General features: G+C 51.3%; 1 protein-coding gene across 1 annotated transcript in view; it reads left to right on the top strand.

The window, feature by feature from the left end:
* The window catches only part of Angpt4 (angiopoietin 4), a 33,017-nt gene extending 21,355 nt beyond the window's left edge, over positions 1 to 11,662 (top strand). Inside the window, exons 5-9 of the mRNA XM_050151301.1 lie at positions 1,198 to 1,313; positions 3,732 to 3,833; positions 6,144 to 6,310; positions 9,660 to 9,790; positions 10,844 to 11,662. Coding sequence (XP_050007258.1) covers positions 1,198 to 1,313; positions 3,732 to 3,833; positions 6,144 to 6,310; positions 9,660 to 9,790; positions 10,844 to 11,004 — 677 coding nt within the window. The 3' untranslated portion in view covers positions 11,005 to 11,662. The remainder of the gene's footprint in view (positions 1 to 1,197; positions 1,314 to 3,731; positions 3,834 to 6,143; positions 6,311 to 9,659; positions 9,791 to 10,843) is intronic.
* The last annotated feature ends 821 nt before the right edge of the window (positions 11,663 to 12,483 follow it).

Raw genomic sequence — 12,483 nt, 5'->3', positions numbered from 1 at the left:
TCATTTGTGGTATGGAACAGCCTCCTTCAGATGTCTTCCAATGCCAGAATTTGGGAGCCACCATGCAGGTGTAAGGCCCAAAAAGGAATTCCCGCCCCCGTAGCAACCTGTCTTTTTATTTGTGTTGATAATCACCCCTCCGCAACTTCAGCTCCATCCTTCGGTACCTGCCTCCGAGAGAGATTGGGATCTAGTAGAATCCCATCCCAAGCCTACTACGTGAGACAGACAGACGATTTTTAACTCCCTGTGTGTCCAGAGGGTCATGATATATTCTAATCATTAAATTAATAGCCTCCTGGTTTCAAGAACACATTGCTTAGGGAGTAGACTGGGCCCTTGAAGACAGGAAGAGCAGAGTGAGTGGTCTCTAACTGGGGCTGCAGGGGATCCAGCCTGTCCGTGGGCCACAGGAAAGCCCAGGCTCCACAAGAGGGAGAGGCTGAGGGCCCATGAGTCAGTCCTCATCCTGTGCTTCACCTTCCTGCCCTGTGATGTAGGAAGTGTCTCAGTGGGTGGCAGGTGTCACCTGCTCTCTCCATGTGCTGGAACCTGGCAGCCCAGCTCCAGTTTGCCTGCTTTGGGCATCCTGCTCCAGCCAATCCACCTAGACAGAGCACTGTGCCACAGCCCTGCAGCCAAGTTTCTCTGGCTGGCATTTGAAGTTGCTGAGCCTGCAGAAACCCAGGCTTTTTGCTGTCCATTCTTTCCTCATCCTGTCTGTGCCAGTGTCCCCTGATCTCACAGTGGACACAGATAACCTTTCCTTCGCCCCATCCCCTGCACTGAGAGCTGTTCCTATGTGGGGATATTGATAACATGTCGTTCTCCTCCACAAACCCCCCACCTCACGTGGATGGTCCCAGCTCACCATCCCCTCCTGGAAGAGACCTTCATCTTCCTGTCTCCACACCACCCCAGCCAGAGTGTACACAGAGCAGGCAGGTGTGGCAGCCTGGTCTTCTCTCTCTCTCCTCGCTCACTTCCAGCTGATGTTTTCTTCTCTCTCCCTCTCTCATTCTTTCTCTCTTCTTCTCTTCTTCCTTTCCCTCCTTCCTTTATTTTGAAACAAGATCTTATGATCCAGGTAGGTCTCAAATTCAAGATGCTCCTACCTCTGCTACCCAAGTGCTGTCGTTCCAGATGTGCACTGCCATGCCTGGCCCTCCAGCTGACGTTTGCTTTGTCCCGCTGCAGTCTCCTTAAAGGTCCCTAAGCAGCTGTTCCAGGACTGTGCAGAGATCAAGCGCTCCGGGGCCAACGCCAGCGGCGTCTACACCATCCATGTGGCCAACATGACAAGGCCTCTCAAGGTTAGAGGCTCCTGGAGATGGTGCTGAACTGAGGGCTTCTCTGACAGACTCTCCCGCCCCACCCACCCCATCAATACTAGGCTTTATCACCATCTGAGAGCCCAGAGAAGGAGGGAGCCCTGCTTCTGGAAACTCTCACCAGGCAGGTTTCTGAGGAAGGGAGGAAGCAGATGTTGACAAAGCCGGCAGTATAGCCTTTATCTCCGCCTTCTCCAGAAGCAGGCTTCGAAGCAGAATCTCAGGAGATTGTTCTTTGTTGGTAATGATGGCCAGCTGCTCACGTAACTGACAGCCCTAGACACTCTTGTTTGTCTTTTTCCAAGCAAGTTATTCCATTTACACAGCCCAGGAGAAGCAGGAGTTGGGTCTATGAAGCTGGTGATGGACTGACTGGGGGCGGGGTGCCGTCTGGTGAGAGGCTCCAAGGTAGCCCTGAGCTTGACACTCATCCACGATAGAGAGTCAGAGGAAGTACGGATGTCAGGAGCAAGGTTCAGGGCAGGCGAGAGGGAATGGGAGTGGTCCTTTTGCGGTACCAATCTGACTTTTCTGCATATATTGGGGGCAGTAGCCTGGTTTGACCCCAGACTGACTTCTGTGTTTCTATATAACCTGCCACACTCCCCTCTCCACACAGAGATCAAGCCAAGGACCTTGCCCTGGCAGAATCTAGCTGTTTCTTCACAACACTCTTGCTTTCCTCGCTGTTCACTGCCATCCGGACAGAGCGAGTGTCTCTGGCTTTCCCTTTACAAGTCTTCCTTTCCAATGGGTGTTTACCCTGTGGGTATGAGCCCAGAAATGCCAGCACTTTGAAAGTAAATGTGTCGTGTGGAGTTGAGTAAGTTGTGGTAGAATGTGGGCAGATGTGAATGGCTGGAATTTGGGTCCCCTGATGGAGACACAGGAGCTGGCCTGGAAGGGAAGCCTTCTGAGCTCAGACCTCAGTGTGTCTTTGGTCTTGCTTAGCTGCACACCTCTCTGGGCTTCCTGTACCCTTTGCTTTCACCACAACAGGTGCCCTGCCTTCCCTCCTTCCCTCCCTCTGTGGACCTGCTGAGCCCCACTCCTGCTCTCTCTCTCTCTCTCTCTCTCTCTCTCTCTCTCTCTCTNTTTGCGTTCACCACAACAGGTGCCCTGCCTTCCCTCCTTCCCTCCCTCTGTGCACCTGCTGAGCCCCACTCCTGCTCTCTCTCTCTCTCTCTCTCTCTCTCTCTCTCTCTCTCTCTCTCTCTCTTTCTCCATCCACCTCTACTTAGAAGCACATCATCATCTGATACCCCCTTTTCCAGAAGCCCCTCTTCCAGGAAGCTTTCCAGGAGTCTCCAGGGACTGTCTCCTTGTAGCTACTCAAGCAGTCCCACTCCCAGGAGTCAGCCTGCCCTGTCAGAGCCTCCTTCAGAGCAGCCAACCCTGCGAGTTGATCTATCTATCTCCCATTTACCCATAACACCCGTGCTCACTGTTGATGAACATGGACTGAACCAATTGGAAGAGTGTGTGAGCAAAGTCAGGCTTGAAAGAGTCAGCTGTGCTAGGCTGCAAGCCCTTTGGAAGAAGCCCTTGTGACTTATTCACACATCCAACCCCTGCCTTAAACAGAGGTTAGCATGAAGGCGCTCAGAAGACCTTCATCCAGTCTTTCCATAGGAAGAGCACTTCTCGAGTCTACACTGCATCCAAATTCCCCCTGCTTGCTATGGTTCGACCTCATGAGGTCGTGAGCTAAGTACTTGGTTTTCAGCTGGTGGTGCTATTCTGGAAGGTTCCAAAAAGCACAGGCAATAGAGCCTAGTCAAGCCTCAGTCCTTCTTCACTCTCTGTTTCCTGTCTACCATGAATCGAAGCAACGCACATGCACATAAAACACACAACACCCATGCACACATACACACAAATCACATGCACATGCACGCACGCACACATACACCTGTCGCATTTTGTCCCAGGACAGAATGCCAAGCAATTGTGTCCCTGAAAACACTCTTAAGCCATGAGCAAAATAAGTCCTTCCTCCCTCGAGTTGTTTCTGCCAGGTGTCTAGCGTGAACTCTGACCCTGGCTGCACCCCTGCAGTACTAACAACTGAGAAGCACCCCCTGTACGTGCAGCCTCTATTCAGAATGTTTGTGATGGTTTGCATTGTTTGTGGAGAACAGGGACGTGAAGAGGTCACAGTATTAACATCCCTGCTTGGCAAACAAGGAGGAGGCTCTGAGAGGGTGTCCCTCACCTGCCTCCTTGAGATATGATTGCAGTTGGGTGGGGAGTCTGGGTCTGTATTTTCCTGATGCCCTTGACCCCAGGTTCACTGCTGCTGGAGAGGAACAGAGTTCAGCCGAGTTACTTGTAGGCTGGCTGAGAGTTGGCTCGCGGCGCCTCCAAGAGCTTCCAGCTGTGTTGTGTTTCCCCCGCCAGGTGTTTTGTGACATGGAGACTGATGGAGGTGGCTGGACTCTCATCCAGCGCAGGCAGGATGGAAGCATGGGTTTCCAGAAGACCTGGGAGGAATACAAAGAGGTAATATGCTGTCCCGGGGGCTCCCAGCACAGAGTTTGGGCAGGGGATGCTGTGGGTGGGGACTGGTACACCCTTACCTCTCCCCAGGGTGAACGCCCTGCTCACCTAAAGTCAACTGTCCTGGCTCATTTGTTTTTCCAAATCCCGGCCTCAAACTGAGTCCTCTTTTGACATTTCTCATGCACCCGAAGAATGTAATTTTATTTTTGCTTTAATATTTAGAAAAGTATCACATGCATGTTGGTAACTCTTTTCAAAGACCCCAAAGGAGGGACTGGAGAGGCAGCTCAGTAGGTGAAATGCTCGCAGGTGAACACAGGAACCTAAGTTTGATCCCCAGAATCCATATAAGAAAGCCAAGAAGGTTGGCACACACCTGGGGTTCCAGATCTGGAGATGCAGACAGACAGATCTGTGGAGTTCAAGACTCACTAGTCTAGTGAACCGTCCATCTCCAGGCCACTGAGAGATCCTATCTCAGAACAAAGAGTGACACCTGGGGTTGACCTCTGGACTGTGCACACACACAGACAGCACATGCACACGCACGAACACACACACAACCCACAGCATACACACATAGCACATGCACACAGCACATGTGCACACACGCACATAGCACACATAAACACACATGCACATGCATATGCACACACATACAGCACACACACACACGTTCATACGTTCATATACACAAAAATAATGCAAAGAATAAAACAGGAAAAAAACTTTTTTTTTTTTGAGACAGTATCTCTTTACATAGTACTGATTTTCCTGGAACTCATTCTGTAGATCAGGCTGGCCTCGAACACACCTGTCTCTGCTTCCTGAGTACAGGATTAAAGGTGTGCGCCACTAGCCTCTACAAATTTCTTCATCTTTGTACACATCTGTAACACACCTACAAGACAAATTTCTCTTCCTCCTCCTCCTCCTCCTCCTCCTCCTCCTCCTCCTCCTCCTCCTCCTCCTCCTCCTCCTCCTCCTCCTCCTCCTCCTCCTCTTCTTCCTCCTCTTCTGGATTTCCTGTTTTTCAAGTTGACCTCAAAGTCTCTTTGTAGTTGAAGATGACCTTCAGCTTCTGATCCTTCTGTCTCCACCTTCACAATGCTAGGCTTATAGGGATGATTCCCCAAGGTGGGACTGCTGCCTCAAGGAACTCAACTGCCTTCCAATTTTACGTTTTCAACTAAATTTTGAATACAGGATTTTTGGCAAGCTGACTTAAAAGCCCTTAAAGTTTTCAAAAGCAAAAGAAATAGAAAAAGATATTCACAAGGACTCAAGCAATTGGTATCCACCAGCCAATAGTTGACATTAAGCAGCCAGCAAATCAATGGCACAAAGGACACTGTGTGCCCCTGTCCTTGGTCCTGAGAGAGTTCTCTGCCAAGGTCATCGGTTTCTTGCTACCCTGGAGCTCAGATCCCAAAGACACTCCGGGAACTTGTAGCCTTGCATTTCTCTGTTGCTGAAACTGTCTGGTCTCTCTCCTGCCTCTGGGGAAATGTGCTCCTGCCACACACTTGCCGGGCAGCTGGCTCAGCCGCTCAGCAGTTTCCTTCCTGCCGAGGCTTAACCTGCATGCAGCTGAGTCCACAACTAGAAAGCAGAAAGCTCCGCGGATTTTCCCACAGGCTCACCCGTGTGATCTCCATGCACAGCTAAATACCCAACCTCCTGGAAAGTCCCCCTGTGCCTCCTCTCCCTAGCTGTGTCCCCAAAATAGGGCTATTCCTTTCTTACATTTATCTTATTTGTGGGTGTGAGTTTACCTGTGTGGAGTACCCACACATGTGGGTTTGTGTTCCCAGTCATGCTAGGAAGCCAGTGGAGGATGTCAGGTGTCCTGCTCTGTAGCTCTCTTCCTCACTCCCTTGAGTCAGGATCTCTTACCTAGAGCTAGACTGGTGGCCAGCAAGTGACAGTGATCCTCTTGTCTCTGCATTGTCCAGGGGTGTCGGGGGTTCGAACTCAAGCCCGCATTCTTACACAGCATCTGCTCTTCCCCCACTGAGCCATTCCCCCAGCTATTCCTATCTCTGTCACCACTAATGAGTTGTGGGTGTTTCTGCCTTTAGAGGAATGTGATTTTGATTATTTTTAATGGGCTTACATTTTACAAACACTTTATCTTTGTTCCCTGGAGGGATCTCCTGTCCCAGGGCTGTGCACACTGTTCTTATGAACTTGCTCATTAGGCATTGACTTTGGATAAGTGGCCACGGAGCCTGGGCTGGCCCAGCTCCTCAGCCACAGACAGCACCTCCCTCTTCAGCACACAGCCACACTTTCCTCTCCTCCCCACAGGGCTTTGGTAACGTGGCTAGAGAGTACTGGCTGGGCAACGAGGCTGTGCACCACCTCACCAGCAGGAAGGCCTATTTGCTGCGTGTGGAGCTCCGTGACTGGGAAGGCCTCCAGACCTCCATCGAGTATGAGCATTTCCAGCTGGGCAGTGAGAGGCAGCGGTACAGGTGGGCTTGGGGCCCAGGCTTGTGGGTGGTTCAGGGGCCCAAGGCAAGTGGCTGCAGAGTCTGCACCACGGGTCATTCCCTGGGCGTCTCCTGCTTCCACCATCTGGCCCCTATTTGGGCGCACGTCACGGGATCTGGAGGTGGCTGCTTAGCACTCAGCACATCTCGACCACTGGGTGGGGTGAAGAGACTGTCAGGGACGCCACTGTGCCTAGAGCAAGAAGGGATCTTCCAAGGTTAGTCAGCCTACTTACAGGCAGCAGGAGTGGGGGTTGACTTCTCAGTCTGTGCCCTGTGGTGAGGTGCGAAATTCCCCACACTGGGAGAAAGAACACTTCCCAGCACTGCTATCTGCAGCTCTGAATAAAACTTGGGCCCATCCATGTCTGTATTTTCTGGGCTCCTCAGCAGTGCTGAGCACAAGGGTATGGTCAAGTCATCAGGGTCTCCTGCCCCTCCCTCTGTCTGGTTTAAGGTATGTGATCAGGAAGAGCAGCAGGCATTTCCCAGGCGCCTGTTGTGTTCTGGGCACAGTTTAGCTCTCTCCTCAAGCTAGTAAGGCGGACATTACTTTCTTTGGTTTGGTGATGAGGGAACTGAATCTTTAAAGTGACAAGTTAGGTGGATCCGTGATTTGAATTTAGTTCTTGCTGTTATCAAACCCACTGTGTCTCCAACCATGATGTCACCTCCCTGGGGCACTCACTGATCTTCAAATGAAGCCAGTATCTTAGCTATCTTTGGATCAGGCTAGAATAAGCTTATGGACTCACCCACAGGGTTACAAGGGTGTCCCCTGACACCTGGTGCCTCTACAGCTGGAGAGGCTCTTATTTCCTCCCAGGGAAATCTCTAAATGACTCTTCATGGAAACGTACTTCTGAGAACCTTCCCTGGCATCTCTTCCCCATGCTTCCCTTTTCTTATGAAAGTTCTTACATGTAAACTGGGTGCTTTATATATCTCTGGCTTTGCCTCTGAACCATGGAGAGCTCCCTGCTACCCCCTCTGTCATGCTTCAAAGAGCAACATGTAATTAATAATGACAGGGTATTGAAACTTGCCCTGTGCCAGGCATGTGCTGGTTACTTAGGAAAGAGTCCAGCCTGGACTGACTTCCTCAAAGTTGTTCATATCCCAGTGTGGTGATGGTGTGGTGGGGGATAAACATGTCCACAGGCAACCCACTTCCTCCAGAGAGGCAGTAGCTGCCAGGGACAATATCCAGGGCCTTAGAGATCCTGTACACTCAAAGGGGTTTCCTAGGAGAGGAAAGGTTTGTGGCAAATGAGTCTCTTTTGGAGAGGAATCCCAGAAAATGAGATTTTTCTCCAAAACAGCAGAAAGGGATGGAGAGATAGCTCAGTCACTAAAGCCCCTGCCTTTCCTGCATAAGGACCCAAGTTCAATCTCCAGAACCCAAAATTTTAAAGCCAGGCATGGTGGCACATGCTTATATGCCCAGTGCTGGAGAAGTCAAGAGGATCACTGAAGCTCACAGGGCTAATGAAATAAATACCCTGTTTCAAAAACTAAAACGTCTAAGGAAGGACACCCGAGATTGTCCTCTGGCCTCCATGTGCACACAAACATATTTGTGCACTTGTATACACACACATACACACACACACATTTGAAAAAGGCAAAGAGTTGACATCCAGCTGGGTTACACATTCTCCAAGCCCGAATAAGACTGACTTAGGGTGGGCATGGGGGTCCTAGAAACGACTGGAAGGCCTGGAAACTACCAAAGGAGGAGCAGGGGAGAAGGATGACCACTTGCACTGAACCCATCTCCAGGTCAGCAGCTAAGGTGGGAGGACCCGCAAGAGAGCCCAGAGGGATGAAGGGCTAGCAGTGACAGGCAGGAGGCGCCCTTGTATGTCAGATGCAGGGACAGGAATGCTCAGAACATGGTGGAACACCCTTCATGCTCTCATTTTGGAGATTCACTAGAGACTCAAGCATCTGGGTTTCTTCAGACACATGTGATCAAAGTGAGGTTTCCCGGACCCTGAGGTAGAGGTACCCAGAGAATTACTGACTCCCATTCTGGTTCCCAGAAAGAAGAGGGATGTCACCAAGTTTAATGGCCAGAAGAAGAAGCCAGAGTCTATCAGTGGGTGGGCGGCCTGTGAGTCTCCACCCTGGAGCCCCTAGCCGGTCACACCTCTGTATAACACTTGTCCCTGGAGCTAGAGTAACATGGTTAAGGGCCTTCATGGCTGGTTATGAATACCCTGCCTTGCCACAGACAGATAGAGCCTGTTGGTGAGAGGCATGGATTGAGTCAAGCTGCCCTGGCTGGCCCCTCCATCTGCTTCCCTCTAGTACAGAAGCATCTTAGTGGTTTTCAAGTCGGCTCCTGCCTCAGCTGCTCAAGCAAGCTTCCCCTCATTTTTTCAGTCAGGCTGACCTGTCCCCAGGACTAAATCACCAGTCCTGAATGTATGGAGCTCTCACCAATGGCCCCCCAACCCCTCAGAGCACACTTTGCCTGCTGATGTCACTAAATCACAAGGTGAACAAAGTCACAGCAAGTCTCTTGTCACCATTTACATAAAAAGTGAAGACGCCCAGTCTCGGTTGGGTGAAGATGCCTTCCCAAAGTCAGGCAGTGACCAACTGGCCATGCTGGGGTTTGAACCCAGGCACTCTGTCCTTCCCTTTCCTGTGGCTATTATTACACTGTAGGCTTTGGCATTGCCACCAGAGAGAGAGTCTGGCAAAGAATCAAAAGCCCTCTGTCCCCTTGTGGGGTTTTCCTGAGTGTTGATCCACGGGAGCTGGTGTGTCCTGTCCAGGGAAGGCTTTCAGGAAGAGGTGTGGGATAGAGTGGCTGCAGTACACGGAGGTTGCTGGGCTGTCAGCTGGTAGGCAAAGGATGTAACCGTGCCTGTACCAGGCCACTCCAGACAAGCGTCTAGCTCTGATGGCTACTGATTCTGAGAACTAAACAGCTTCCTTTGGCTCTTGCTTCCCCATGCCCTCATGTAGAACAAGGTATTGTGAGGTTTAAATGAAAACAAGTTGGCTCTCTCAAGACACTGTAACAATGCCTGGCCCAGAGCAGATGCTCAAAAGGCTGCTATAGCTGCTGTCCTTACTCTGTCCCTCCCTCCCAGAGCTCTGTAGGACTCAAATTCAGCAAATAAGGAAGAGCCAGCAGCAGTAAGTGCTGTGACCCCAGAGTAGCAAGTGAGGAGGGACAATGGCCTTGGCGTCCGAGCGAGTTGTTTCCCCTGCAAAACCATCAGGAAGGAAACTTTGCCAGAACAAAACTCTTTGGAGAACACCAACCTGACTCTGCACCCCTTTCTTACCCTACTCCCTTCTCCCGGGCCTCTAGCTTCTCTGTAAATACAAGCAGCAGCTCATCAGGGTTCGAGAACAGCCTGGCTCCGCAGGGCACCAAGTTCAGCACCAGCGACATGGATAATGATAACTGCATGTGCAAATGTGCTCAGATGATGTCTGGAGGTGGGTGTGCCCAGATGATGTCTGGGGATGGAGGAGGGTATGTCCACATGATGTCTGGGGGTGGAGGAGGGTATTTCCAGATGATGTCTGGAAGTGGGTATGTCCAGATGACGTCTGCTCAGATGACATCTGGAGGTGGAGGAGGATATGTCCGATGATGTCTGGAGGTGGGTGTGTCCAGATGATGCCTGGGGGTAGATGTACCCAGATAACATCTCAAGGGGGGAAGGGTATGTTCAGATGCTATCTGGAGGTGGGCATTCCTGGTGAGACTCTAGCCAACCCTCCCTCTTCCAGATCATTAGAGTCCCCATTGGGTACTTCTATAGCAACACCCCTAGAATTCCTTAGAGATTAGCGGGGAGACACCAAGAATAGCTCAAGGAAAGCACAATGCCCATCAATGCCACTCTTGTCTGAGGATTCCCCCACTCCCCAGGCCAGATGGAAACAGCATCGAGGAGGCTAGAGGCAAGAACGGCAGGTCCATTCCATACGTCTATGTCAGACAGTGCTCTGGTAGGGACAAAAGTCAAAGGACGGAGATGGGAAGGGGAAAAACAGATAGAAGAGCCTCAAGTCATAGAGACAAGGGCCAGAAGAGGCCAGGAGTGACACAAAGTGGTAGAGGCAGAGAGGTGCAGGTGACAGCAGACTGAGGGAGGAGATAGACAGGAGGTGTGCAGAGTGCACTGTAGTCGGACAGAAACCACACGAGCCAGATGACATAGACAGAGGACACAGAGAGGGACATCCACAAACAGAGACCTCTAGAGAGAACAACAGGAAGGTGTGATAGAGCATAGTAGGAGCTCATCAAGGGAAGAAGAGGGAGATAGGGTGTCAGGAAGACAACAGGAAGTCACAGAGGAGCCTGAGCTGTGGCCAGAGCCTCTGCTGACCTCCAAAGCTCCGGCTTCACCTCTGTCCATACCCAGTCCATGACCTTCAGCAAGCCGGTACCCCAAGATGACAGCCCACCAGCCCTACCCTCCTAGAATCTAGGCCAACACATCCCACCTCCTCCAAACTCTGTCCTCCCTCTTCCACTAGGGTGGTGGTTTGATGCCTGTGGCCTCTCCAACCTCAATGGCATCTACTATCCAGTTCGTCAACACTTGCACAAGCTCAATGGCATCCGCTGGCACTACTTCCGGGGCCCCAGCTACTCATTGAAAAGCACACGCATGATGCTGCGGCCAATGGGTGCCTGACACACAGCCCTGCAGAGACTGATGCCACTGGAGGATGCTCAACCCAGATGGCTCTGTGCAAGCTTGGCCCCGCCCAGAAATCAGTGCCCAGGGCTCATCCTTGACATTCTAGGACATCAGAGCCAGCTTACCTTGCCCCCAAATTACAAAGAGTCGCCTGCCTCCCTGTGGCCTCCATTGTGAAGTGCTGGGTGTCTGAGGCACTATACACTACTTCCTCCCGCCACCTGCAGGGACTCCTCGCCACAACCAGAGGAAGACTGAACTTGACACCTCAGAGGGCAGGGTTACAGCCTATGGGAAAAGCTTGCAGACTGGGGGTGCCCTCCTCCTCTATCCCCCTTCTCCAATTCCAAGTTTCTCCAGCTTTGAGATGACTGCAGACTTTCTTTCCAAGGCTTAGACACTGTTCCAACTCCCCTACCCACAACCCCGGTGCTAGCCGTTATTTCCCAGTGTTCCATGACTCCTGGACTTCAATGGCTAACTGTCAGACCTGGTTTCTCAGAAGGTTCTAGAAGGACGAGAGGTATCTTTTGACTCCAGCGTGCCCTGGAGTGTGTTCCACAGGTAATAACCAAGACTCCTCTCTAAAGTACGTAGGAGGAAGCGAGAGAACCAGCAGGTCAAATAAAAAGAATAGGTTTCCTTAACTGCATTACTTATCAGAATCTTGTGTTTCCAAGCCTTGTGGTCACCCATGAAGGGGTAGGGGAAGCAGCTTTCTCCAAATGTACTTATTTGAAAATGAGGGCTAGCAAGATGGCCCCATTGGTAAAAATTCTTACCTTGCAAATATGAGGACCCAAGTTCAAACCCCCAGCACCCATGTAGAAAGCCGAGTGTGGCCATGAGGACCTGTACTCAGCATGAGGGAGGCAGAGACCAGTGACTCTCTGGAGCTTTCTGGCCAGCCAACCTAGCTGAACCAGTGAGAGAAAAAACTAAGGTGGAGAAGCGGCTGAGGAAGACCTGAGTTGACCTCTGGCCTCCACATGTATATTTTTTTTTTTAAATAAAGTCATATTCTTTCTATCTCAGGGCTATGAGTTCCCTTGGAAAAGCTGGTCCTCACCTGACATGGGGAGGGTCCCTAGGGACAAGTTCTCCACTTCACTGCTCCACCTTCGCTGGCTACAAGGACCATCGGGAGGCCTCAGACTGCCCCTAAAATACAACTAGCAGGAACCTTGTATTAAAATAGACACGTGCTGTTAAAGACGGTTCAAGAACAGAGACCCTCTCTGTGCTAGGAGTTCATCTCCTCCAGGGTTCCTTCCGACCCCAAGAAGCTGCCCTTGGGGCTCCTCAGCCGCCCTGGCTCACTTGGGCAACTGTCAGGCCTGACACCAGTGCCAAGGGATCCTTCCTGCCTCGTCCAACACAGCATTGCCCCTCTGTCCCTGGAGGAGGTGAGGCCTCAGTAGTCATAGCGCCCCCATGGCCTCTAAGATGCTCTAACTGAAAAGGGGACACACA

This window comes from Alexandromys fortis, unplaced genomic scaffold (genome assembly GCF_014885135.2).
Source record: "Alexandromys fortis isolate MF-2015 unplaced genomic scaffold, M_Fortis_MF-2015_v1.1 scaffold_27, whole genome shotgun sequence".
In the NCBI taxonomy this organism is placed as follows: Eukaryota; Metazoa; Chordata; class Mammalia; order Rodentia; family Cricetidae; genus Alexandromys; species Alexandromys fortis.
The sequence above is the reverse complement of the archived record's forward strand: the minus strand, read 5'-3'. Positions and strand labels throughout refer to the sequence as shown.